Source organism: Symphalangus syndactylus, chromosome 9, assembly GCF_028878055.3.
Source record: "Symphalangus syndactylus isolate Jambi chromosome 9, NHGRI_mSymSyn1-v2.1_pri, whole genome shotgun sequence".
NCBI lineage: Eukaryota > Metazoa > Chordata > Mammalia > Primates > Hylobatidae > Symphalangus > Symphalangus syndactylus.
This window is the reverse complement of record NC_072431.2, coordinates 52,095,903-52,123,697: the sequence shown is the minus strand read 5'-3', so window position 1 is coordinate 52,123,697 and position 27,795 is coordinate 52,095,903. Positions and strand designations below refer to the sequence as shown.

Sequence of the window (27,795 nt, the reverse complement as noted above, 5' to 3'; positions counted from 1 at the left end):
AGCAGGTTGGTCCGTGGCTCCGTAAGCACGAAGGCCCACCAAGCACCTTCTCGAAGGGGGGCTCCCCTCTGTGGTAGATCAGTTACAAACATGACCCTGATGCCCCACTCCTCCCTGAATCACCATGCCCTTTGCCATGTGACTGCCCCAACTCCTATCTAGAGGTGGCGTCTACCTCCCCATCCTTCAGTCTGAGCCTGTCTTATGACTTGCTGTGGCCAATAAAAGGTGACAGCAATGACATTCCCAGCTCTGAGCTTAAGCCTCCAGGGACATGCGTGCCTCTGCCTGCCCTCCCCGACTCCTGCTATAGCACGAGAACCAGCTGGGCTGCTTTGCTGGAAGGCAAGAGGGCGATGGAGCCTGGGTCACCCTAGCTGACGCCATCCTGGACTAGCTAGCTCCCAGCTGCCCACACATGTGTGAGGGAGCCCAGCCAGGACTTGCGAAGCCCAGCAATGAGCAGCAGTACTGCCTGGCCCTTTAATACTAAGGAAATGTGAAGTCATGTATTTGGAGCTATTTGTTACTCAGCACTAGCTAACTGATACCCCTCTCTCTAGGGCCCTGGCCAGCAGCTGCCCAACCTCAGTTAGCACAGGCCAGAGGTTCTAAAAGTTCCCAGGGGTGCTGAGAACCAGGCCATGGTGACAGCTGGATTCTGCTGGCTAACAGTGCCAGAGGGCACCAGGGGCAGAGCTTGTGGGAGGGGGTTCCCATGTCAAGTCCATGGCAGGAGCTACTGAAGCAGAAGCACGAGTCTCCACTGCCTTTCTTTGCCTCGGTTCTTCCCCCTGTAAAATGGGCCCACCACCCTGTCCTGTCTCCTGGGGACACCTGGTAAAGTAGGGTGTGTGGCAGCTGGAAACAGACCTACTTAGTGCCAGCCCTGGGTTGCAACCTAGGGATAAAGGCCCATTGCTGCCTTCTAGGTGCCCACAACTGAGAAGGTGGCGTCACTAATCCCAGCTTACAGACTGGAAACAGTGGGGAGAGGATGGGTGGCTTCCCGAGGCCCAGGACACACAGGAGCAGGTGGGTGTGGCCACAAGCCCCGGCTGGGTCTGAGCTGGTCGTTATCTTCATGTTTTTCTCCCCGTGGTTACCTTTTTGGAAATGTACTTCCTAAGCTAACTGCGCTTACGAGGTCATGATTGGTGTGAGTTTATAGTCTCTTTCTTTTTTTTGAGACAGAGTCTCATTCTGTCACCCAGGCTGGAGTGCAGTGGCACGATCTTGGCTTACTGCAACCTCTGCCTCCCGGGTTCAAGCGATTCTCCTACCTCAGCCTCCTGTGTAGCTGGGATGACAGGCACTCGCCACCATGCCCAGCTAATTTTTATATTTTTAGTAGACGAGGTCTCACCATGTTGGCCAGGCTGGTCCTGAACTCCTGACCTCAAGTGATCCACCCGCCTCGGCCTCTCAAAATGCTGGAATTACAGGCGTGAGCCACTGCGCCCTGGCTCGCTCCTTTTTTTTTTTTTGAGACAGAATCTCACTCTGTTGCCCAGGATAGAGTGCAGTGGTGCGATTTTGGCTCACTGCAACCTCTGCCTCCCGGATTCAAGTGATTCTCCTGCCTCAGCCTCCCGGGTGGCTGTGATTACAGGCGCCCGCCACCATGCCCAGCTAATTTTTGTATTTTTAGTGGATGGGGTCTCACCATGTTAGCCAGGCTGGTCTTGAACTCCTGAGCTCAAGAGATCCGCCCACCTCGGCCTCCCAAAGTGCTGGGATTACAGGCATGAGCCACCGCGCTGGGCCCTGCAGCCTCTTTTCACTGGGTACTGCGGTTCAGTGTTACTGCCTAGGGGGCAGCCATCTGCAGAGCCCCTCCCTCTCTGAGTTCCCCCAGGCCAGAGCTGAGATCCAGGCTCTCCAGATCCCTGTGGGAGGGCCTTGTATCTGAGTCCAATTTTCCTCCAGCACGAGGCCTGGCATTTAGTTACCTGCTATCTTGTCAGCTGTTCAGTGTTCCTGGCCTTTGGATATTTCACCCAGCGTGTTTCATTGTCTTCAGAGAAATGGCTGGTCCAGGCACCTGGCCTGCTGTCACCGGGAAGGGACATGTGCCCCGAGGCGGGGCTGATGTCACTGCTGCAGCCTGGTGGGGCACACCAGCCCACGGCTGTGCCGCCCGGGAGGTGCCCTTTTGTTGGAGGGCATTTGCCAAAACCAGCAAACTTGGGTTCTCATTCTGTGGCCTTGTAGGGTCAGGGGGACAGAAGTCAGGGCCAGTCCTGCCCAAAATGGGGAGCATTACAGAAAACCCTTCCCATCTTAAGCTGAAAACCTAAAGGGCTACAATCTAAGGGTAAGAATGAAACGGTATTAGCCCTGCTCCCTCCACACGAAAGACACTTGGTACTAAGAGAAGCAAAAAGTTCTTGAGAAGTTAGGGCTACAGGTCTTCTCTAGCACAGATTTGAGGCCCAAGAATGCAGAGAACTCCAAGCACTCAATGCGTTGTTTGTTTTGACATAGAGTCTCTCTCTGTCACCCAGGCTGGAGCACAGTAGCGTGATCACGGCTCACTGCAGCCTCGAACTCCTGGGCTCAAGCAATCCTCCCACCTTAGCCTCCCAAGTAGCTGGGACTTCAGGTGCATACCACCATGCCCAGCTAATTAAAAACAAAAGAAATATGCCAGGTGGATCACCTGAGGTTAGGAGTTTGAGACCAGCCTGGCCAACCTGGTGAGACTCTGTCTCTACGAAAAATACAAAAATGAGCCGGGCATGGTGGTGGGCGCCTGTAATCCCAGCTACTGGGGAGGCTGAGACAGAATTGCTTGAACCCAGGAGGCGGAGGTTGCAGTGAGCCGAGATCACACCACTGCATTCCAGCCTGGGCAACAAGAGACTCCGTCTCCAAACAACAACAAAAAAATGTGTAGAGATGGGGTCTTGCTATGTTGCCCAGGCTATTATCAAACTCCTGGCCTTAAACAATCCTCCTACCTCGGCCTCCCAAGGTGCTGGGATTACAGGCATGAGCCACCGTGCCCAGACCTTTGGGGGGCCAGTATATTTGGTTTGCTGTGGCCTCGGGTGGGTAATGCCCCAAATTAGCTCCTACCTAGTGGACTCCACCTTCATCCTAGGCCTCAAAGAATCTCTCTATCAACATTTTTCAAAGCCAAAGAGCAGCACGCAGCTGAAGATGACCAAGAACACAGGGAAACAAGGCACCATGAGTGACCTGCACAGGCTGCAGACACGAAGACAGTCACGCACTGTGCCAGACACTGGGGTGGTTGGTGCTGTGACCGACACTGGCCAGGTGGTCCTGTTGACTTGTTTCCAGGCACCCGGCCTAACTACAGTCCCCAGAATCCTTCGTAGCTGGGCATGGCCACACGGCTGAAGTCTGGACGATGGAATGTGGGTGGTAATGACAGGAGCAACCTCCAGTCCCAGCCCATAATAAGCTCTCAAAGAAGTTAGTTAAGGGAGGGCCAAGTGTGTTAGCTCATGCCTGTAATCCCAGCACTTTGGGAGGCAGAGACAGGTGGATCACCTGAGGTCAGGAGTTTGAAGCCAGCCTGGCCAACATGGCGAAACTCCAACTCTATTAAAAATACAAAAATTAGCCGGGTGTGGTGGCACGTACTTGTAATCCCAACTACTCGGGAGGCTGAGGCAGGAGAATCGCTTGAACCCAGGAGGCAGAGGTTGCCATGAGCCAAGATTGTGCCATTGCACTCCAGCCTGGGTGACACAGTGAGACTCTGTCTCAAAAAAAAAAAAAAAAAAAAAAAAAGAGGAAAGGGGGAAGAGGAGATGAGAGGAGGAAGGAGAGAGAAAGAGAGAATATTTGAAAGGATAGTGGCTAAGAATTTCCCAGAACTGATGAAAAAACCACTAATCCACAGATTCAAGAATCCCAGTAAATTCCAAGCAGAATAAATAAAAATAAACTCTCACCTACACAAGACAGTAAAATTGCAGCAAACCAAGGACAATTCAAAAAATAAATAAATAAAATAAATCTTAAAAGCAGCCACAGGAAAAAGAGAGGTTACTTTGAAAAGAACAGACATTAGACTGACAGCCAAACTCTTAAACACAGGAACAGAAGTTAGAGGATGCTGGGATGTGCTCAACAAACCAATGCACTACAAGAAAATAACTGCCTAGCTGGATGTGGTGTGGTGGCTCATGCCTGTAATCCCAGCACTTATGGAGGCCAAGGCAGGAGGATCACTTGAGGCCAGGCTGGTCTTGAACTCCTGACCTCAGGTAATCCACTCACCTTAGCCTCCCAAAGTGCTGGAATTACAGGCGTGAGTCACTGCACCCGGCCCCCAGGAATAACTTTAACCAAAAAGGTGAAAGATCTGTACACTGGAAACTGTAAGACACCAATTTAAATAACTGAAGAGGACACAAATAAATGGAAAGAAATCCCATGTTCATGGATGAGAGTAACTAGTATTTTTTAAATGTCCATACTACCCAAAGTGCTCTATAGCCTTAATGCAATTCCTATCAAAATTCCAATGGCATTTTTCATAGAAGTTGAAAAAACAATCCTAAAATTCATATGGAACCACAAAAGACCAAAGAGCCAAAGTAATTCTGAAAAAGAACAAAGCTGGTGGCATCACATTACCTGACTTCAAAGTATACTACAAAGTTACAGTAAGCAAAACAGCACGGTACTGGCGTAAAAACAAACACACAGACCAGTGGAACAGAAGAGAGTACAGAAATAAACCCTCACATACATGATTAGTCTTTGATAAGGGTGCCAAGAATACACAGTGGGGAAAGGACAGTCTCTTTAATAAAAGAGGAACAGACTACTCAGGAGGCTAAGGCAGGAGAATCAAATGAACCCGGGAGGCAGAGGTTGCAGTGAGCTAAGATTGCGCCATTGCACTCCAGCCTGGACAACAGAGCGAGACTCTTGTCTCAGTAAATAAATACATAAATAAATAAAAGAGGACCTAGGGAGACTATCTGTACAAACATTTTAAAAATTAGTTGGGTGTGGTGGCATGCACCTATAGTCCCAGCTACTTGGGAGGCTGAGGCAGGCAGATGGCTTGAGCCCAGAAGTTGAAGCTGCAGTGAACTATGACCATACTACTGTACTCCAGCCTGGGCCACAGAGCAAGACCCCATCTCTAAAACAACACTAAAACATCACTGGACGCAGTGGCTCATGCCTATAATCCCAGCACTTTGGGAAGCCAAGGCAGGCAAATTACTTGAGCTCAGGAGTTCAAGACCAGCCTGGGCAACATGGCGCAACTTCGTCTCTACAAAAAATACCCCCCAAAAATAGCCGGGCATGGTGACGTCTGACTGTGGGAGGCTGAGATGGGAGGATCACTTGAGCCTGGCATGCACAGGCTAGTGGGCTGAGATTGCATCACTGCACTCCAGCCTGGACAACAGATCAAGACTCTATCTCAAAATAAATAAATAAACAAAGATAAAAATAAAATAAATTGGCCAGGCGGAGTGGCTCACGCCTGTAATCACAGCACTTTGGGAGGCCGAGGTGGGCCGATCACATGAGGTCAGGAGTTTGAGACCAGCCTGGCTAACATGGTGAAACTCCGTTTCTACCAAAAATACAAAAAATTAGCCAGGCATGGTGGTGTGCGCCTGTAATCCCAGCTACTCGGGAGGCTGAGGCAGGAGAATCACTTGAACCCAGGAGGCAGAGGTTGAAGTGAGCCGAGATCGTGCCATTGCACTCCAGCTTGGGCAACAAGAGCGAAACTCCATCACAAAAAAGACAGACAGACAGACAGACAGATAAAAAATAAATGGTGCTGGGAAAACTGGATATCCACGTGCGAATGAATGACACTGGACCTTTGTCTCAGATCATTATTATTAAATTAACTCGAATTGGATTAAAGACTTCAATGCCATTCATTTTGAGTAAAAATAAGTCATTTCTTTAATACATCAAAATGTGGGATTTCTTGACCTTGCTTCTCTCCTGGTCCTGGCTTCCCCAGATGATCTGCCGGGCTGGGCTGGAGCCCTGGGGCTGGCAGCGTCCCACAGAAGGACACGGTGCTGCCTCCCTCGGTCCTGAGCCCGAGGCAGACTCTGGTTCTGCTCAGTAGCAGTCGGCCTCGTCCCCCTGCAGGAAGCCTCCAGTGGCCAGCACATCCTGCAGGAGGGACTGGGGACTCTTCTCCACGTGGTCGCTGCTCTCGGCCAGCGTGCTCCGCAGGCCCTCCAGGTCTAGGGACCTCAGCATGGCCAGCACAGCCTCAGGCTCCTGGTCCCCCGGGGGCTGGGCCTGCTCACCCGCCCGCCACCCCAGCAGGGTGGCCTCCGTGGAGGCGGTGTTGGGGCCGCCCCCAGCCTCCCGCAGGCTGCTGTAGGAAGCAATCTTGTCCCTCAGGAAGAGAAGGAGGTCACAAGACTTCTGCGCCACAGGGCGGTCGCAGTCAAACAAGGCACAAAAGGCGAAGTCAAAGAGCCCCACGTGGCAGAGAGCCCTCAGTGCCTCGCCAAGTGGCCGGGCTGGGGCCACCTCGGGTAGGGCCACGGCATAGGGGCAGTGGGTACGCGGCAGCCCCAACGTCTGGCCCAGGAACACCAATGCCAGCTCCAGGCCCTGGGCACGGACCTCCCAGTCCAGGTCCCGGCTCGCCACCTGCAGCACAGTGGCCACGAACTGCTCCGTGTCCTGGGCCGCGTCGGCATGGCCGTCCCGCAGCCACTCGGTGAAGACCTGCATGACCGCCCGCCGTGGGAAGCCCTCCGAGTCTACGGAGAGGATGTGCAGCAGCTCCAGAAACAGGCTCTGGGGGACAGGGAGCAGGTGCGGATGGTTGGTGGGGCGGCAGGAGCGAAGCTCCCACAACAGGACCCCGGGTACGTCATGGGGGCTGGCCCCGGACATGCAGTCTAGGGCCACAGCCCACTCTGGCACCTTCCCATGCTGCGTGGTGAGCACACTGCCCTCCAATCCTCAGTTTACCCATCTGTCAAATGGAGGTAATCATGTCTAAGTGGAGGGGTGCTGGGGAGACAGAAGACGAAGCGCACAGGTCCCACAGCCAGCAGAGCCCCAGGGCCTCGGCAGTCACTCCTGCAGGCACTGCCGACAGCAGCAGCTGCTCCCACGCTGGATGCTGGCCGCTCGCCCACCCACAAGCAAACAAGCACACACGATGGCCAGGCGGGAGTTGCTGGCTGAGGAACCCGCCACCTCCTACCTGCCAGGCCTCTGCGTGCTCAGGGCTCGTGGGGGCCGGCAGCCGTGGAACCCACCACTTCCTACCTGCTGGGCCTCTGCATGCTCAGGGCTGATGGGGGCATGCAGGCCCTGGCTGGACAGCTGCCCCATGGCGGTCACCGCGCTCGCTCGGACATAACTCTCAGGGTCCTGGAGGAGCTGCCGGGCCAGCTCAGGCACCTCTGAAGCCAAGAGTGCACATCTGAAGTCGGCCTGTCCTGGGAGTGGAAACGGCCACATGCAGCTGTGACTGAGGGCCAAGCCTTGTCGCCTCGGCCTCTGCCTCCACCCCCTTGTGGGCAGCCAACATGGCCCAAGTTTCTAGAGCCAGCAAGAGGCTGCCGGTGCACCCTGGCTCAGTGAGCCCCCTACAGGCGGGGAAGGCAGCTCCTCCATCTGCCAGCACTCACCTCCCCAGTGCCTGCACAGCTGGGTCAGGAACTCGAGGGCGGAGTCCCTCACCTCCCAGCAGGGGTGGCACAGGCGTTTCTGCAGCACAGGGAACAGCTCTAGGGCGGGAAGGGACAGATCAGGGCAACCTTGGGGCCAGGCTCACCCTGCCCTCGGAGCCAGCTGAGCCTTTCCACCCAGCCCCTGCTGCCTCCACCCCTGTGACTCCAGCTCTGTTCCCCGCTGCAAGGGGCTGCATTACCTCTGAGGAACTGCGGGATGAGGGGGCTGAGATCAGAGCAGCTGGGGGTCTTGGGTGAGCTCAGCAGCCACCTGAGCGTGGCCTGGAAGGCCTTCTTCAGAACCTGGAGCAGACAGGGTGGGCTGTAGGGCCACGAGAGGCGGAAGGGCAAGCTGTCTGTCCCCCTTGCCTTCACCTGTGCTGCCCGTACTCCAGGGACAGAGATGGGGACAGGAAGCAGAGAGAGAAGGGAACGCTGGGCTTCCTTCTTTTTTAGAGACAGGGTCTCACCATGTCAACCAGGCTGGACTGCAATCACAGCTCACTGCAGCCTCTACCTCCCGGGCTCAAACGATCCTCCTGCCTCAGCCTCATGAGTAGCTGGGCCTAGAGGCACACATCACCACGCCCGGCTAATTTTTGCAGAAATGCTGTGCCCCTGAGCTACGCCCCCGGGGCTAATTTTTGTATTTTTTGTAGAGACAGTATCTGGCTATGTTGCCCAGGCTGGCCTCAAAGTCCTGAGCTCCATTGATCCTCCCCCCTCGGCCCCCCAGTGCACAGTAATCACAGCTGTGAGCCCCACGCCCCTCCTGGGCTGATTTTAATAGGGCAGAATCTGCTGCAGAACCGGCTTCCCAGACTGTGAGCAGGAGGTGGCGGCGGCAGCCCCCACCAGAAGACCCGCAACCCAGGCGACGGGATTTCTACATCAAAACATGATGCAGGGCACCTTTTCCTCAGGATCCCAAGAAGCCCTGGGCCCTTCCTCCAAAGTTGTCTGCTGTCTGCTCAGCGGCAGGTGGCACAAGGTCTGTACCCTCCAGGGCCCAGCTCCGGGAGGGGCTGTGGAGCGGGCACATTCACAAACCGTGCTTAGGAGAACCCGGAGCCCACGCCCAGGGCCATCCTGGTGCCACCGCATTTCCCATGTCCAGAATTCCCTGCAGGCCGCCTGGCCGGCGCCCCTGCTCCCCACGGCCCCACACACCTCTGCGTGCTGATGTATCTCACCAACAAGAGGCCCCGGGCCCGACCCACGCAGCCACCTGCGTCGTGAAGCTCTCTGAGCAGCAACTCTGTGGCCCTGTGTGAAGGCCCCATCCCCAGAGGCCTGCATGGGGCCGGGGTGGAGTTGGGGGTGGGTCCCACTGCCTCTGCCTCCCTCCTCTCCTCGCTCCCTATCCCCACCACCGCCGTACCGTGGGACTGGAGCCGGGGCTCTCGAGGCACTCCAGGAGGACAGCAAGCGCCTGTGTCACCAGCTCCTGGGGGCCTGAGAGAGGTGAGTGGATAAACCACCCCCACCCCCACCCTAGGACCCTCCCCATCACCTCTGGGAAGGAGCAGGACAAGGCCTCATCCGCCAGCTGAAACCTCCTGCACGGGCCCTGCACCCCTCAGCCCCTGCCCCAGAGAAGAAACAGAGAGGGACAGCAGTTCCCAGGCGCCTCTGAGCAGAAAGGAGAGTGGGGGCACGGGGATTGCCCCATGCCAAAGCCGTACAGAACAGACTCACCTGTGCCCTGTGACAGCGTCCCCAGGAAGTCGAGGGCTGCTCGCTGGACCCGGACGCAGCCCGCCAGGGTCCCACAGAGGTGGCCCCCCACACTGGAGGCGGGGGCAGCCGAGCCGTCACAGAGCCGCAGGACAGTCACCGTAGCCCCCAGTAGGGATGCCTGGGGCCACGGTGAAGGGCGCTGGGGCTGCGAGGAAGAGGGCTGTCAGCCAAGGTTGCGGTCCCACTGCCGGCGTGGACGCGGGGGAGCTGGGGCTTCGAGGCATGCGGGGCGGGGGACATCAGCTAAGGTTGTGGTCCCACTGCTGGCGTGGATGCAGGGGCGCTGGGGCAGCGAGGGGTGGGGGGTGTCAGCCTACGTTGCCGTCCCACTGCCAGTGTGGATGCTGCTGGGCTGCATGAGGGGCAGGCCACACCTACCAGCGGCTGCAGCTCCTCCAGGTGAGCCAGGGTGCGGCACAGGAGGCCCGCGCAGGACGACTTGGAGGCCAGAAGCGCGTCCACCGTCGTGGCATCGTCTGCCGTCCCATCCAGCAAGCCTGGCGACCAAGCCAGGAAGAGCTCCCTTAGAGAGCACTTCAGTGCCCCCACGGTCACCAGGCCCCCCACGGTCAACACCCACAGCAGAGGCCAGGACCTAGGTGCAGAGCAGCGGCTCACCAGGCGAGATGGCCATGCCCCCGGTCCCCTTTGCTCTTAGAGGGAGGCCTGGGTGTGATTCAAGTGGGGCGGGGGCGGCGAGCCGGGCACTCTCATCCATCTCCCTTTCCCCAACCGCAGGCACCCAGGTTCAGCCCTCCCAGCCCTTTCTAAGCAGCACACCTGGGGGTCCAGGGGCCTGAACCGTGGCCTTCAGGACACAGGCCAGGGGCTGGAGAAGGACCTGGAAGGCCTGGGTCCTTAGTGCCTGTGGACTGGAGACAAACACGAGGTGAGCGCCGCGACCCTGGCCGCGAGACAAGTTGGCTGTGCTCCTAACATCCCCAGCAAGCCTGGGGCAAATCAGCCAGGGGGTTGGGACACCCCCCGAGAAACAGATTCTCTGCAGGCCACTGGCCAGGGGATGCCATGGGACAGAGAGTGGCGGGGGGGACAGGCCTGACCAAGGAGATGGGCCTGACACTCCTGATGTCCTTAGGAGCAGATACCAAGGGGCCTGCAGGAGGGCCTGGCCATGCACCCAGACAGAGGGGCAGTGCCCGCTCAGGGGGACAGGGACGGGGTGCCCCCAGCCTCCCAGGTGTCCCCAGGTGTGCACAGTGTCCACTCTGTGGGAGGGACCTGCCCTCACGTCTGGGCCCAGGTGTGAGCAGTGTCCCCACAGTGCATTCCTGCAGGGCCGGGCCTGTTCCTCCATCCTACCCAGGTCTACTCTCTCCTAAACATTCAGAGACCCCAGACCTCAGAGCTGGACTCTCATGGTACCCCTGGGCCCTTTGGGCAGCAGGTCCTGAGGTCACTTCCACCCCTAATGTCAGCCCATCTAGAACCCTGGCAGGCCATCCACGGCCTTCCCACCTGTCCTGACCCCAGGCTTTGCTTTTCCAACGCCCCCAGGCCCCCCACCCGCATGGTGTGCGTGCTGGGGAGCTCCAGCACCCCTAAACAAAGCTGCGGTGGGGGGCAGGTGGGAGGGCAGTGGAGCGCAGGGTGTGGGCAGGACCACTCTGCTCTGAGCAGAGCAGCTCCCGCATCCTTCTTACCTCTGGAGATCTTACAGAGCTTTTGTTTGAAACAATTATTCTGTCGCTAAAGATCTTGCAGAAGCTGCCAGCCTGCAAGGCTGCCGCGCAACCCACACACAGCCCAGTCACACCCCGCACAGCCGCCTGACTGTCCCTGGTGTCCGGAACTCCCCTGCCATGAGGACCGCGCTCTCAACCTCCCTGCCTGCCCCAGCTCCCGGCACCCGCCTCGGCATGAGACACACCCCAGACCATACCAGTGCTCGAGCTTCAGGATCCCCAAAGCCAGGGGTCCCACGTGGGTGGGGCCCAGGCAGCTCAGAGCCTGCGCCACCGTCTCCCACAGGCCGCCATCGGAAGAACTGAACACGGGAGAACTGCAGGGAGACCCCAGAGAGAAAAATTACTCCCCCACCCGCAAAACCCCATCCGAGGCCTGGCTAAGACTGCCATGGCCCTGGTGCTGGAGGCGCCCAGCCCAAGACTGGCCTTTCCCCATGAGGGTTCCAGGGTCACCCCGGTGCCACTTCACTGCAGGCCACGTCCTCAGGGAGTCTCTGGCTGCCAGTGGGACATCCCTGGGCATCATCCGAGGAAAACAATAGCCCAGCCAGGCCCCCCAGCTGCATCCCGGGGCCCTGACCGAGCCACACAGAGAAGCAGGTCCACGAACGAGTGCGCGGCGGGGATGGGGTCTCTCTCCAGCAGACAGGCCACGCGGGGACTCAGCCGCACCCACAGGGCTTCCGTCCAGGGGCTCTGGCAGCGCCCGAAGGTCGTGGTCAGGACATTCAGGGCCTGAGTGACCTTGGGGGTGGCCGTGGAGCACAAGGACTCTTCAACGTGATCCATGATCTTCTGGGCACACGCGGGCCAGTCGCCCCCCGGCAGGCAGGGTTGCCCCTCGGCTCCACCTCGCATGGACAAAGCCAGGACGTGCACCAGGAGCTGACTGGCCGCCGAGGCCACAAACAGGCTGGAGTCTCCCTGCAGGGAGAAGATGGTGTCGACTGCACCTGGGTAGGGGATGGGGGAAGAAAGGAAAAAGGGGGTGAGCCAGAATAGAGCCGGGGGAGGCACAGTGCCTCAGGGAGGATGCAAACAGCAGAGGGCACCCCAAGACACCCCCAAATGCCCCTCCACTCATAAGCAAAAGAGAACAGGAACTGAAGCTCCCTGGAGACAAGCATCTTCTCCCCCCGAGCGTTAAACACACACAGCTTGTGATGCTTCCCAATTCGTTCCTTGTTGTTGTTTGTTGGTTTTTTTTTTTTGAGACGGAGTCTTGGTCTGTTGCCCAGGCCGGAGTACAATGGTGCGATCTCAGCTCACTGCAACTTCCGCCTCCCAGGTTCAAGCCATTCTCCCACCTCAGCCTCCCAAGTAGCTGGGATTACAGCACCCGCCATTATGCCTGGCTAATTTTTGTATTTTCGTAGAGACAGGGTTTCACCATGTTGGCCAGGCTGGTCTTGAACTCCTGACCTCAGGTGATCCACCCGCCTCAGCCTCCCAAAGTGCTGAGATTACAGGTGTGAGCCACCATGCCCGGCCTCGTTTCTTGTTTTTTTAGACAGGGTCTTGCTCTGTCGCCTAAGTTGGAGTGCAATGGCTCAACCACTGCTCACTGCAGCCTTGAAACCCTGGGCTCAAGTGATCCTCTTGTTTCAGCTTCCCGAGTAACTGGGACTATAGCCATGCGCCACCACGCCTGGCTCCCAAATAGTTTCAAAGACTGAGTCCTCACGGCTGATCTGTAAGTGGCTGAGAAAGCCACCCTGGCTCCTAGGGCCTGACCTGCAAACCAGAGGACACCGGACAGCCGTACTGTCACGGTGCATTCTTCGTAACAACCCTGTGACATCGCACGGACCAGACGCTCAGATTCAGCAAGGTGCAGTGACTCCCCTAGGGTCACACAGGCAGGATGAGGAATGGGGTGGGGTGTGGGCGCACTCACCATGGTCGGCCAGGAAGCGCAGGGCGCTGGGGTGCTGTGCCAGGGAGCGCAGGCCCTGGATCCAGCCGCTGCGCACGGTGGGGACGGCCCAGGCTGCTCGGCCGAGGGGTCCTGCCTCCCCAAAGAGCCCTGGTAGCAACTCTCCCTGCTGGGAAACAAAAAAAGAGGTGAGGGGGACCGGGTGCAGTGGCTCAAGCCTGTAATCCCAGCACTTTGGGAGGCCGAGGAGGGCAGATCACGAGGTCAGGAGTTCGAGACCAGCCTGACCAACATGGTGAAACCCCGTCTCTACTAGAAATACAAAAATGTGCTGGGTGTGGTGGCACGTACCCGTAATCCCAGCTACTCAGAAGGCTGAGGCTGGAGAATCGCTTGAACCTGGGAGGCGGAGGTTGCAGTGAGCCAAGATTGCGCCACTGCACACCAGCCTGGGTGACACAGCGAGACTCCATCTCAAAAAAACAAACAAAAAAGAGGTGAGGGGACCTGGTAGGTTTCCAGGGATGTGGAGCAAAGCAGAGATGGGTTTTCAGTTTTCCAAGGCTGGTGGAGGCACTTTTGGAGGATACTCTTTTTTCTTTTTTGAGACAGTCTCACTCTGTTGCCTAGGCTGGAGTGCAGTGGCACAATCTTGGCTCACTGCAACCTCTGCCTCCCGGGCTCAAGCTATTCTCCTGTCTCAGCCTCCCGAGCAGCTGGCATTACAGGTGCCCACCACCACACCTAGCTAATTTTTGCATTTTTAGTAGAGACGGGGCTTTACCATGTTGGTCAGCCTGGTCTCGAACTCCTGACCTCAGGTGATCTGCCTGCCTCAGCCTCCCAAAGTGCTGGGATTACAGGCATGAGCCACCATGCCCAGCCTGGAGGGCACTTTCATACCAGCTGCTGACAAGGGCCCCTGATTCACTGTACAGCAGCGCCCTAGGACACCTTGGAAAGTCTGTCCTGCAGCAAGATGGTGCCTGGGTGGGCTGCTAGGGAGCCTGCAGATGCTTAACTGGGGGGCACCATGAATGGCAAGCTAACGCTACTGGATGTGCCTTCACGCAACCTGGCGAGGGCCTGTGAGGCACGAAGAGAAGCCGTCGTGCTAGACGGGCAAGGGCCCTGAAGCTCACACCAGGCATCACCTGACAGACTCAGCGGTGCCTGTTTGAGGCACTTGAAGCTGGAAGACACAGCTCTGGAAGGCTCTCGAGCTCTCATGCCTTGCTGCTATGTAGAAATTCTTGGCTGGGAGCAGTGGCTCACGACTGTGTCCCAACACTTTGGGAGGCCAAGGCAGGATGATCGCTTGAGGCCAGGAGTTTGAGACCAGCCTGGGCAACATAGTGAGACCCCATCTCTACCAAAGATAAAAAAGTTAGCCAGGTATGGTGCACGCACCTGTGGACCCAGCTACTCGGGAAGCTGAATGGGGAGGGTCACTTGAGCCCAGGAGGTCAAGGCTGCAGTGAGCTGCCACTGCACTCCAGCCTGGGAAACAGAGCAGGACTCTGTCTCTAAAAGACAAAACAAAAAAAGGCCGGGTGTGGTGGCTCACGCCTGTAATCCTAGCATTTTGGGAGACCGAGGCAGACAGATATCTTGAGGTCATGAGTTCGTGACCAGCCTGGCCAACATGGTGAAACCCCGTCTCTACTAAAAATACAAAAATTAGCTGGGCGTGGTGGCAGGCGCCTGTAGTCCCAGATACTCGGGAGGCTGAGCCAGGAGAATCGCTTGAACCTGGGAGGCGGAGACTGCAGTTAGATGAGTTCCAACCATTGCACTCCAGCCTGGGTGACAGAGCAAGACTGTCTCGAAAAATAATAATAAAATAAAATAAAAATAAATAAAATTAGTTAATTTTTTTTAAAAAGACATTCTCAATAGTCATTCATTCATTCATTTGTAGGCTGGGTCGCTGGAGGTGCAGGATGTGTGGTCTCGTTTGGTCCTCACAACAACCCCATGGCGCAGCTACGACTCCTATCTGCGTCCTAGGAAGAGATTGAGGCCATGGCGCAGCTACGACTCCTATCTCTGTCCTAGGAAGAGATGGAGGCCATGGCGCAGCTACAACTCCTATCTCCGTCCTAGGAAGAGACTGAGATTTGCGGCTGTAGGCAAGGTCAGACAGCCGGTCAGAGCTGGGAGCCCATCCCAGTCATCTTACTCCAAAAAACCTCAACTCCTTAGCCCCAGCATTGCTCCAGGCGAATTTTTCAAAGGGGTAAAAAGCATGCAGTTCTAGTGAGGACAGAGGGTCAGGGCAGGCTGCTGGGACTTGGGATGGTGATGGCTACAAATGCCCCACCTGGCTGCGGGAGGAAAAGCCTGCCCACCTCTCCACGGGACACTCAGGTGGGAGACCCCAGGCTCACCTGAAGATACTGGAAGCAGTTTTCCTGGGCTGCGAAGGTTCCTGCCAGGCGGAGTGAGAAGGAGAGAACCCCGGGACTCAGGTCCTGGACTTTCAGCACATGGGATAGCAGCTCCACCAGGCAGGGGTGCTCCTGCAGCAGCACGAGACTGGACTCTGTGGGGACGGCCCAGCCCAGGGGTCACCAGGGGCACAGCACCAGGCGTCCCCCTGGATGACTGCTCTTCTCCTAGCAATTCCCAGACCCTTTTCTTGCAAGGTGTTAGATTTAGGGATCCAACTGGGAAAAAAGTATCTGCAACAAATACGGCAAATGACTCATAATTTTAATTCAGTAAGGGCAGAAAAACTAGAAAGCCAACACCTTAACAACAGGTGAAAGGAGGAACATTTTCACCTTTCACAACAGGTGAATGGCCAAAAATGCTGAAAAAATGTTCTGTCTCACTGATAGTGAAAAAGAAATGCAAATTAAAGTGAAAGACCAGGCTGGGCGCGGTGGCTCACACCTGTAATCCCAGCAATTTAGGAGGCCGAGGTGGGTGGTCACTTGATCTCAGGAGTTTGAGACCAGCCTGGCCAACATGGCGAAGCCCCATCTCTACTAAAAATACAAAAAATTAGCCGGGCGTGGTGGCTCACACCTGTAATCCCAGCACTTTAGGAGTCCGAGGTCGGAGGATCACTTGAGCCCGGGAGTTCCAGACCAGCCTGGCCAACATGATGAAGCCCTGTCTCTACTAAAAATACAAAAAATTAGCCAGGTGTGGTGGCTCATGCCCGTAGTCCCAGCTAATTGGGAGGCTGAGGCAGGAGAATCACTTGAACCCGGGAGGCGGAGGTTGAAGTGAGCCAAGACCACGTCATTGCACACCACACACTCCAGCCCTGGGCGACAGAGCGAGACTCCATTCCAAAAAAAAAACAAAAACAAAAAGTGGAAGAGCATTTTCACCTTTCAAATGGGTACTTTTTCTTAAACAGTGTTCCATGCAAGCAGGTACAACAGAACAAGCATTCCTCTCCAGAACTGGCATCCTGTATTTCTATACCCAGCTATGCTATCGCTCAAAAGCACCAGTGGGGGAAAAAGACATTTTGAGGCAAAGGCTGGGAGAGTTTCCCAGTGAGAAGCCCTTGTGGAAAGAATGTGGTTCAGTAAGAAGGAGAGTGAGGAGCATGCAGAGGAGCAGAACCAGGCCAGGACCCAAAAAGCACTGAGTCCACCTGAATCAGCACCTGCAGGCTGGGTGAGGTGCCCATACCTGTAGTCCCAGCACTTTGGGAGGCCAAGGCAGAAGGACAACATAGCAAGACCCTGTCTCTACAAAAAATAAAAAAAAATTAGCCCAGCATGGTGGCACACATCTGCAGTCCCAGCTACTCAGGAGGCTGAGATGGGAGGATTGCTTGAGCCCAGGAGTTCGAGGCTGCACTGAGCTATCACTGCACCACTGTACTCCAGCCTGGGTGACAGAGGGAGACTCTGTCTCAAAAAAAAAAAAAAAAGGTGGGGCGTGGTGGCTCATGCCTGTAATCCCAGCACTTTGGGAGGCCAAGGCAGGCAGATCACAAGGTCAGGAGATTGAGACCATCCTGGCAAACATGGTGAAACCCTGTCTCTACTAAAATATAAAAAATTAGCCAGGCATGGTGGCGGGCGCCTGCAGTCCCAGCTACTCGGGAGGCTGAGGCAGGAGAACTGCTTGAACTTGGGAGGTGGAGGTTGCAGTGAGCCGAGATTGCACCACTGCACTCCAGCCTGGTGACAGGCCAAGACTCTGTCTCAAAAACAAACAAAAAAAACCAAAAAACAACCCAACTGAGTTCAAAATCTAAAAAAAAATTGTTGAAGGATTTTGAAACAAAACAGAATTAAAATACTAAACAACAATAACAGAAGGTTGTGATGGCCTGAAGTTCAAGTGCTCTGAGATCCTTCAGTTGCCTGGATAGAGAATGGAAAGTCTAATTAACTTCAGACTTTTTTAAAAATCCAGTTCTCATGTTAAAAATATAAGGGTAGCTACTAAAGAATATAAATAAGCCTGTGGTCCTAGCATCTTGAGAGGCCGAGGTGGGCAGATTGCCTGAGCCCAGGAGTTTAAGACCAGCTTGAGCAACACAGGAAGATCCCCTCTCTATAAAAATTCGCTGGGCGTGGTGGCGCATCTGTAGTCCCAGCTACACTGGAAGCCGAGACGGGAAGATCACCTGAGCCCGGGAGGTCAAGGCTGCAATGAGCCGTGATTACACCACTGTCCTCTAGCCTGGACAACAGCGCAAGAACTTGTCAAAAAAAAAAGAACATAAATAGAATGTATAACTTCAAAACCAGAAGAGGAAAGATTTAAAAGAAAAAACAAAAAGCTTTATCAATCTGATGGAGGGCAGAAAAGGAGAATAAAGGCATAAAGGTAAGGAACAGGAAATTAAAAAATACAAAAGAATTCAAATCTAACAGTCGCCTCAACAAATTAAAGAGATCAAACTTATCTGTTAAAAGACTTGCTGAGATTAAATTAAACACTGAAAACGAGCAATGTGGTGTTTCTAAAAGCAATAAAATGCAACGACAGGAAAGGCTGGGAGCAGGAGAGAAAAGACACAGTAGGCAAATTCTAACTTTAAAGAAGCTGATGTAGCAACAGGAATAGCAAACAAAATGGGCTGTAAAGCAAAAAGCAGTATTCACGCAGAAGAAAGTTCACTGATCACAGACAGAAATTCCAGAAAGACACAACATTCCTACATCTACGTATACCTAACCTCACTTCAAAAACGTGTAAAGCAGCCTGGGCAACATGGTGAAACCCTGTCTCCGGAAAAAAATACAAAAAAAAAATGGGTGTGGTGGTGTGTCCCTGTAGTCCCAGCCATCCAGGAGGCTGGGGTGGGAGGATCACTTGAGCCCAGGAAGTAGAGGCTACAGTGAGCCGTGATCACACCACTGCACTCTAGCCTGGATAACAGAGTGAGACCCTGTCTCCAAAAAAAAAAAAAAAAAAATGCCAGGCACAGTGGCTCACACCTGTAATCCCAGCGCTTTGGGAGGCCAAAGCGGGCAGATTGCTTGAGCCCAGGAGTCTGAGACCAGCCTGGGCAAGATAGTGAAACCCAGTCACTACAAAAAATACAAAAACTTAGCCGGGCGTGGTGGCGGGCTCCTGTGGTCCCAGCTATTAGGGAGGCTAAGGTGGGAGAATCATCTGAACCCAAGAAGTCGAGGCTGCAGTGAACCGAGATCATGCCACTGCACTCCAGCCTGGGCAATAGAGCAAGACTCCATCTCAAAAAAAAAAAAAAAAAAAAAAGAAAAGAAAAGAAAAAGAAAAAAATATGTAAAGTGAAAAAAAAAAAAAAAAAGGATGCATCTCAAAGAAAAATCATGAATCCATGATCTTGGTGTAAGCTTTTTACACACTTCTCAGCAACAAGCAAACAAATTAGCAAGAACATAGCAGGTTTGAACTAATGAACAAGTGTGGAAACTACACTCTTTCCATCAAGTACAACGCAGGAGAAATGACAGAGGCTGGGAGGGAGGAGGAAGCAAGGACTCACTGTGAATCCGGACTCGGTTTCTTTAGGGGGAACAAAATTAGATGGTGCTGATGATTTCAGAGCCCTGTAAATTTACTAAGAACTGTTGAATTGGTACCATTTATTTATTTATTTTGTCCTTTTCTCATGTCAGACGGGTCACGTACCGACGTCATACCAGGGTTCCATGGTGCCACATCTCACACGTGCACCTGAACACTCAATTATCATGCTTAGGCTGGGTGCGGTGGCTCTCCACTGTAGTCCCAGCACTTTGGGAGGCCAAGGCGGAGGGATCACCTGAGGTCAGGAGTTCGAGACCACCCTGGCCAACATGATGAAATCCCATCTCTACTAAAAATACAAAAATTGGCCGGGCGTCGTGGCATGCGCCTGTAATCCCAGGTACTCGGGAGGCTGAGGCAGGAGAATCGTTTGACACCCAGGAGGCAGAGGTTGTAGTGAGCCAAGATTGTGCCACTGCGCCCCAGCCTGGGCAACAGAGCAAGACGGTCTCAAAAAAAAAAAAAAAATATATATATATATATATATATTTTATATATATACATATATAATGCTTACAAACTACAAAAGGATCTGGTACACATTAAATGGGAGAATTGCATGGTATGCAAATTATATCTCAATAAAGCTACTGAAAAATACTTCTTAAAATCTGAATACAGGCCGGGCATGGTGGCTCGCTCCTGTAATCCCAGCACTTTGGGAAGCCCAGGCGGGAAGACTGCTTGAGCCCAGGAGTTCCAAGCCGGCCTGGGCAAGATGGTGAGACCTTATCTCTACGGGGGAAAAAAAAAAAAACAGCTGGGCCTGGTACACACCTTGATCCCAGCAACTCAAGAGAATGAGGCAGGCGGACTGCCCAGGAGGTCGAGGCTGCAGTGAGCCGTGTTCACGCCACTGCACTCCATCCTGGGTGACAGGGAAAAACCCTGGCTCAAAAAAAAAAAAAAAAGGAAAAAGAAAAAGAAAGAAAAACTGATGACAACCTTAGGCCACAGTTGAAGACCTTCAAATACCAAAACATCAAAATCATATAGTGAAATCTCTAGAACATTGAGAAAACTCGCCTGGGTCCTGTGTCTCAATAAAAGTCTCAACAGCTATAAAGATTCAAAACATATATTTTCTAACCTCCATAAAGTAAATTAAAAATCAATAATAAAAAGACTGGAAAAATCCATATTTTGAAACTAAAGGATACTCTTTTAAATAACTTGTGGGTGAAAAAAAAAATCATAATGAAAAGCGTAAAATACTCAGAACTAAATTACAACCAAAGTACTGCAATGTAAAACTTGTAAGATGTAACTAAAGTCATACTTTTAGAGAAATGCATAGTCTTTCTTTCTTTTTTTTTTTTTTAAGACGGAGTCTCACCCTGTCGCCCAGGCTGGAGTGCAGTGGCGCGATCTCGGCTCACTGCAAGCTCTGCCTCCCCGGATTCACGCCATTCTCCTGCCTCAGCCTCCTGAGTAGCTGGGACTACAGGCGCCTGCCACTACGCCCAGCTAATTTTTTTGTATTTTTAGTAGAGACGGGGTTTCACCGTGTTAGCCAGGATGGTCTCGATCTCCTGACCTCGTGATCCGCCCGTCTCGGCCTCCCAAAGTGCTGGGATTACAGGTGTGAACCACCGCGCCCAGCCAGAGAAATGCATAGTCCTAAAAAAAAAAAAAGTATATATATATATATATTTTTTTTTTGAGACAGAGTCTCACTCCATTGCCCAGGCTGGAGTGCAATGGCATTATCTCAGCTCACTGCAACCTCCACCTCCCAGGTTCAAGTGATACTCCTGCCTCAGCCTCCCGAGTAGCCGGGATTACAGGCATGGACCACCATGTCAGGCTAATTCTTGTATTTTTAGTAGAGATGGGGTTTCACCATGTTAGCCAGGCTGGTCTCCAACTCCTGACCTCAAGTGATCTGCCTGCCTCAGCCTCCCAAAGTGCTGGGATTATAGGCATGAACCACCACGCCTGGCCTTAAATATATATATTAGAAAACAAGGAAGACCTAGATATTTAGCTCAAAGAGGGTAAAAGGCACTTTGGGAAGCAGTGGCAGGTAACTGCCTGAGTCCAGGAGATCAAAAGCAGCTTGGGCAATACGGTGAGACCCCATCCTTAAAAAAAATACAATATAATTTAAAAATAAAAAGAACAAAAAAACAGGGTAAACCAAAAAAAGGAAGTAAAGAATAGCAAAAATTAACAACATGCAGTCTATCCCAACGCAATTATCAACCATGAGAATAAACATTTACATGAAAGAATATCTATGTAAAAGGGAAGCCATTATCTATTTTTTTTGAGACGGAGTCTCACTCTGTCGCCCAGGCTGGAGTGCAGTGGCGTGATCTCGGCTCACTGCAAGCTCTGCCTCCTGGGTTCATGCCATTCTTCTGCCTCAGCCTCCCCAGTAGCTGGGACTACAGGCGCCCACCACCACGCTCGGCTAATTTTTTTGTGTGTGTATTTTTAGTAGAGACGGGGTTTCACGTGTTAGCCATGAGGTTCTTGATCTCCTGACCTCGTGATCTGCCCGCCTTGGCCTCTCAAAGTGCTGGGATTACAGGTGTGAGCCACCGCGCCCGATCAACACTATTTTGAGACGGAGTCCATTCTGTCACCCAGGCTGGAGTGCAGTGGCACGATCTCGGCTCACTGCAACCTCTGCCTCCTGGGTTCAAGCAATTCTCCCCTCAGTCTCCCAAGTAGCTGGGATTACGGTGCATGCCACCATGCCTGGCTAATTTCTGTATTTTTAGTAGAGACGAGGTCTCACCATGTTGGCCAGGCTAGTCTCGAACTCCTGACTTCAAGTGACCTACCCACCTTGGCCTCCCAAAGTGATGGGATTACAAGCATGAGCCACCGTGCCTGACCTATGACACTACTTAAAATGATGAAAAATGAGAAATATAAACATGTTAACAATGGAGTGATTCAATGAATTATGGTCCATTCCTACAGCAAATAACATGTAGTCGATAACATTAACATATTATGTGGAGAAAACACTCACTATGATAGCAAGAGAGAAAGCAAGACACCAAAATTGTATTTATGGTATGACCTCATTTTTTTTTCCCCAGAAAAATACAGCTTTATGTGTTATGAAAAAGGCTGGGAGGAAATTAAAAGGTTGATGGTTTAATTTGTCTCTTTACTCTTTTGTTCATGTTTTAAAGAACATGTATTACTTTTTTTTTTTTTTTTGAGACAGGGTCTCACTCTATCACCCAGGTCAGGGTGCAGTGGCACAACCATAGCTCACTGCAACCTCTACCTCCTGGGCTCAAAGGATCCTCCCATCTCAGCCTCTGGAGTAGCTGGGACTACAGGTATGCCACCAGGCCCAACTAATTTTTGTTATCTTTTATTTATTTATTTTTTTGAGGCGGAGTCTCGCTTTCTTGCCCAGGTTGGAGTGCAGTGGCGTGATCTCTGCTCACTGCAAGCTCCGCCTCCTGGGTTCAAGCCATTCTCCTGCCTCAGCCTCCCGAGTAGCTGGGACCACAGGCGCCCACTACCACGCCCGGCTAATTTTTTGTATTTTTAGTAGAGACAGGGTTTCACTGTGTTAGCTAGGATGGTCTTGATCTCCTGACCTCATGATCCGCCTGCCTCGGCCTCCCAAAGTGCTGGGATTACAGGCGTGAGCCACAGCGCCCGGCCCGTTATTTTTTTTTAGAGATGAGGTCTCGCTATGTTGGACCAGGCTGGTCTCGAACTCCTGGACTTAAGCAATCCGTTCGCCTCAGCCTCCCAAAATGCTGTGATTACAGGTGTGAGCCACTGCATCCGGCCCCTACTTTCATAATCAGAAAGAAAACAAATCTGATGTCTTAAACACACTAAATACAATGAGAACAACAACAAAACAAGTTTGTTCACGCCTTCCGCAGAACTGAACCTTGGGATGCCCTGATCGTGGCTGAATTGGCTGAATTTCAAGCTCTAACTTCCAGATCATTGTCTCAGGCTTCATCTTGACTTGCCCTCAGTCTGCCACAGATAATCCTTAGGAAGTGAAGGAAAGACATCTGATTGGCAGTTTCTGCCCTTCCTCCAGGACAGGGGAGTCCCCATCTGACCCCTGCTCCCTGTCCCAGGCTCTGCGTCTGGTCTCTGGATAGACAGTAAACAGCAGCACCACCTCCTTACCTCCTTCAGTGACCGTTTTAAACCAGTCCAGCAGCTTCTCCAAACAGGTGTCATCTGCCACCGGCTGCCTGGGATCTACCAGAACAGAACAGAGAGCCGGGAGCAGCTGGGAGCATTCCGGGTCCATGGTGAGGCCGCAGTCCCTGCAAACGCAATGTGAAAGCCAAACCTCAATGCCCACTCCAGACCCAGCTCGCTCTAGTCACAGCAGCTCACCATGCCTGCTCAGGCCTGGGAAGAGGCCCCAGAACTTTCATCTCAGACCGGGAGAACCGTGATCCCCAGACCAGAGGTCTGTACTGCAGGGATGGATGCAAAGCTTTGGTCTAGGTGGGGCCCTGAGTGCTGGTGACGGGGCTGAAAGGGGCAGATGAGAGTCTGGCTGAAACCACAAGGCCTCCGGAGCTCAAAGTCTGTCACCCTTGGTCTTTGGTGCAGTCGGGGCAACAGCATGGTGCTGGCCCAGGCTGCAGGTGGGCCAGAGTCAGGGGCATCTTTGAGTTCCGGGGTCAGCCATGTGTGCAGGGGGATGTCTATCCATACCCCAGGGCCAGTCTGGGCTGGAAAGTTTCTGTCCCTCCCAGCGTCAAGTGGTGGCTGCATTTGACGTCCTGAAGCCAGCAGGGCGGTGCAGAGGGGAAGGGGCGCCTGTCCGTGTGTCTGTCCCTCTCAGGGTCAGTGGTGGCTGCATTTGCTGTTCTGCAGCCAGCAGGAGGGTGCGGAGGGGAAGGGGCGCCTGTCCGTGTGTCTGTCCCTCCCAGGATTAGTGGTGGCTGCATCTGACGTCCTGAAGCCGGCGGGGGGGAGAGGGGGGCGCTGGGGTGCGGGAGCGGCGGAGTGCGGAGGAGAAGGGGCGCCTGTCCCTCCCAGGACGGGGTGTGCATCCGTGCTTCCGGCCTCGGGGGTGGGCGGGGTGGTCAGCGGCTCTGTCTAACCAGGGCATGGTCTGCCAATGCCCGGGGTGGCTGCGTCCCGGGAAGAGGAACCCTTCCCCCACACTTTGGAGTCAGTTTTGGCCGCGAGCGCCAGGCCCGAGGGTCCGGAAGGGGCTCCAGAGCAGGAGGCCACAGTCGGGCTGGGAAGCTAGCCCAGGTCGCGCACGCCCCAGGCTGGGCTGCTCCCTGGCCCGCCCGCCCCCTCGGCCGGGCCTTGGCCCCCCTACGCACCACTACCCCGAACACGACCCCCGAAGCTCCGCGCGCCTCACTGCTGTGTTCCGTCCTCGGTCGCAACCACCCCTCGCCCAAGGCTCCGCCTCCGGACAGTGCCACCTGCCAGGCCCGGAGGAGGCGAAGGACGGAGACGGCTGGCGTGGGGAACTGAGACTGCACCCCTGGAGGCCGCTCTGGAAGCCTCAAGGGCCCAGACTTGAAGGAAGGAGTTCAAGATGAGAGAGGCTGGGGACAGGCAGGCGCCAAGCCGGGCGCTCCGACCGATCACCCCCGCTAGGCGCCTGGTGGTTCATGCCGGGCATCCGGTGGGTGGGCGGGGCGCCTCGGGGGCGGGGATCTCTGAGGAAGGCGCGGGGTTGTGTCCGGAGGGGCGGGGTTTCGCCTGCAGGGGCACCCAGTGTCTGCACCGGCCGGAGTGAGAGAACTACGTGCCGGAGAGAAGCGTCCTGATCCGTGCACAAAAGCCCTTGGTCATTTGGCTTCAGGTTCTCAAATTAAGTCCTCCGCGGCCGCGCTGTGGCTCATGCCTGAAATTCCAGCCCTTTAGGAGGCGCAGTTGGGAGGATTGCTTGAAGCCAGGAGTTGAGACCAGCCTAGGCAACAAAGCGAGACCCCATCTCTTAAAATTAAAAAAAAAAAAAAAAGCCAGGCGTGGTGGCTCACGCCTTTAATCCCAGCACTTTGGGAGGCCGAGGCGGGCGGATCACGAGGTTAGGAGTTCGAGACCAGCCTGGCCAACATGGCGAAACCCCGTCTCGACTCTAATTTTTGTATCTCTAAGATACAAAAATTAGCCGGACGTGGAGGCGCGCGCCTGTAATCCCAAGTACTCGGGAGGCTGAGGCAGGAGAATCGCTTGAACCTGGGAGGCGGAGGTTGCAGTGAGCCGAGATGGTGCCACTGCACTCCAGCCTGGGCTACAGGGCGAGACTCCGTCTCAAAAAAAAAAAAAAAAGAAAATCAGCCAGACCTGGTAGCATGCGCCTGTGGTCCCAGCTACTCCAGAGGTTGAGGTGAGAGGATCGCTTGAGCCCAGAAGATCAAGTCTGCAGTGAGCTGTGATCCTGCTACGGCACTCCAGCCTGGGCAACAGAGTAAGACCCTGTGTTTTAAGAAAGCAAACAGGCAGAAAAACTAGGTCCAAAAAATTGAGTTCAAAACACCAACTGCGTGTTCGAGAGTCTCAAAGCCCGTGGATAGACAAGGCTCATGTTCCCAAAGCATTGTTTTATAGCAAGATTGTTGGGAGCAAACAGCAGATTTAGGAAACAAAGCAGAATTCCTATGGATATTAAAATTTAAAAATTTAAAAGCACTGACTTTGCTGGGTCACCTTTATTTTATTTATTTATTTATGGAGACGGAGTGTCACTCTTTTTGCCCAGACTGGAGTGCAATGGCTCAATCTTGGCTCACTGCAACCTCCACCTCCTGGGTTCAAGCGATTCTCCTGCCTCAGCCTCCCGAGTGGCTGGGATTACAGGCGCCTGCCACCACACCCAGCTAATTTTTGTATTTTTAGTAGAGACAGAGTTTCACCATGTTGGCCAGCCTGGTCTCGAACTCCTGACTTTAGGTGATCTGCCCACCTAGGCCTCCCAAAGTGCTGGGACTACTGGCGTGAGCCAACGCGCCCAGCCTTGCTGGGTAACCTTGGAAAAGCAACTTTCCTGATGCTTGCATGCCCCCTGCACACACACACACACATACAGCCTTAGAACTACATATGTGAAAAAGTTTGAAATGCACAGTTATCTTCCCTGAAATTTGGTTCCTCATTGCGAAATGAGATACTAATATTCACCCAGTTAGGTAATTGTGGAGAAAAGAAAACTCAACAACAGCACTGTGCTAAGTACTTCACTTACTGTAAACTTGTATGATTCTACAGCAACTGTAGGAGAGTACCACTACCAGCCCATCAGATGAGGAAACTGAGGCACAGAGAGGCTAACTCATAAGGCCTTACAGCTACTGGATTGTCACAGTTTGGATTTGAACCCAAGCAGTCTGGCTCCAAATTGTACAGGTCCACAATTTTTTTTTTTTTTTTTTTAAGATGGAGTCTTGCTCTGATGTCCAGGCTGGAGTGCAGTGGTGTGATCTCAGCTCACTGCAACCTCCAACTCCCAGGTTCAAGCAATTCTCCTGTCTCAGCCTCCCAAGTAGCTGGGACTACAGGCACCCACGACCCCTGGCTAATTTTTGTATTTTTAGTAGAGACAGGGTTTCACCATATGGGTCAGGCTGGTCTCAAACTCATGACCTCAAGTGATCCACCCACCCTAGACTCCCAAAGTGCTGGGATTACAGGCGTGAGCCACCACCGCGCCTGGCCCAAGTCCACAATTTCTTATCTCAAACTTTTGGAGACAAATGTTTTTTCAGAATTCAGAACTGTTCAGATTTTAGAAATGTGACATGGCACATGTACATTAAATATGAGATTATCAGCAGAGTGTGACACATGCTCCATAATTAAACGTATTAATAGTTATTCAGGGCCGGGCGCAGTGGCTCACTCCTGTAATCCCAGCACTTTAGGAGGCGGAGGCGGGCGGATCACGAGGTCAAGAGAGTGAGACCATCCTTGCCAAGGTGGTGAAACCCTGTCTCTACTAAAAACACAAAAATTAGCTGGGCGTGGTGGCACGCACCTGTAGTCCCAGCTACTCGGGTAGCTGAGGCAGGAGAATCGCTTGAACCCAAGAGGCAGATGTTGCAGTGAGCCGAGATCGCACCACTGCACTCCAGCCTGGGCCACAGAGCAAGACTCCGTCAAAAAAAAAAAAAAAATGTTATTCAGTGAAACTCACTCATGTACACCCCATGGGATAAATAAGCACTATAAATAGCCTCAGCTCAGAGTTTTCCTCCCGGGGAGTTACGGTTACGACTGGTCTGGCCTTCAAATGAGTTGTGAAAGGCTTTAGGAAGTTTGTGGAATTCAGAATCACATATGAAAGGTCGTAGATAGGCGCTGGCTCTATAATCAGATAAGAGAAGGGCAAGAAGTTTGCGAAGCCCAAGGATGGGAGAGTGGCAAGGGGTACTTATGCACAGGGAGCACGGAGAGCAAAGCGCCCTGGATGAGACCCTGAAGGCACACTAAAGTTTATTATGTATGTGTGTTTGATTGAGACAGGGTCTTGCTCTGTCGCCCAGGCTGGACTGCAGTGGTGCGATCATAGCTCACTGCAGCCTCGACCTCCTGGGCTCCAAGCGATCCTCCCACCTCAGTCTCCCGAGGAGCTGGGACTATTAGGCGTGCACCACCATGCCTGGCTTTTATTTTTATTTTATTTTAATTTTCGAGAGACGAGGTCTCGCTACATTGCCCAGGCTGGTATCAAACTGCTGGGCTCAATTGAATCTCCTGCCTCAGGCTCCCAAAGTGTTGGGATTACAGACGCGAGCCACTGCACCCGGCCGGTTTTTTTCCCCCTCTCAGCCCCGCGCTCCTCCCCGGGAACTCCGGGAGCGCTCCTGGTCGGCCGGCTGGCGCC

The 27,795-nt window shown here is 53.6% G+C and overlaps 1 protein-coding gene and 1 pseudogene across 1 annotated transcript; both read right to left on the bottom strand.

The window, feature by feature from the left end:
• Positions 1-5,897: 5,897 nt before the first annotated feature.
• Positions 5,898-24,244, bottom strand: BRAT1 (BRCA1 associated ATM activator 1). Its single transcript, XM_063609491.1, is given in 15 exon segments — positions 5,898-6,861; positions 6,863-6,964; positions 7,264-7,436; positions 7,629-7,727; positions 7,871-7,973; positions 9,052-9,125; positions 9,369-9,555; positions 9,789-9,907; positions 10,191-10,282; positions 11,311-11,430; positions 11,697-12,069; positions 13,014-13,161; positions 15,383-15,537; positions 23,118-23,260; positions 23,661-24,244. Coding segments are annotated over 15 exon segments (3,003 nt in total). The 5' UTR covers positions 24,002-24,244; the 3' UTR covers positions 5,898-6,087.
• LOC129490938 (uncharacterized) lies at positions 19,073-19,168 on the bottom strand (annotated as a pseudogene).
• Positions 24,245-27,795: the final 3,551 nt, after the last annotated feature.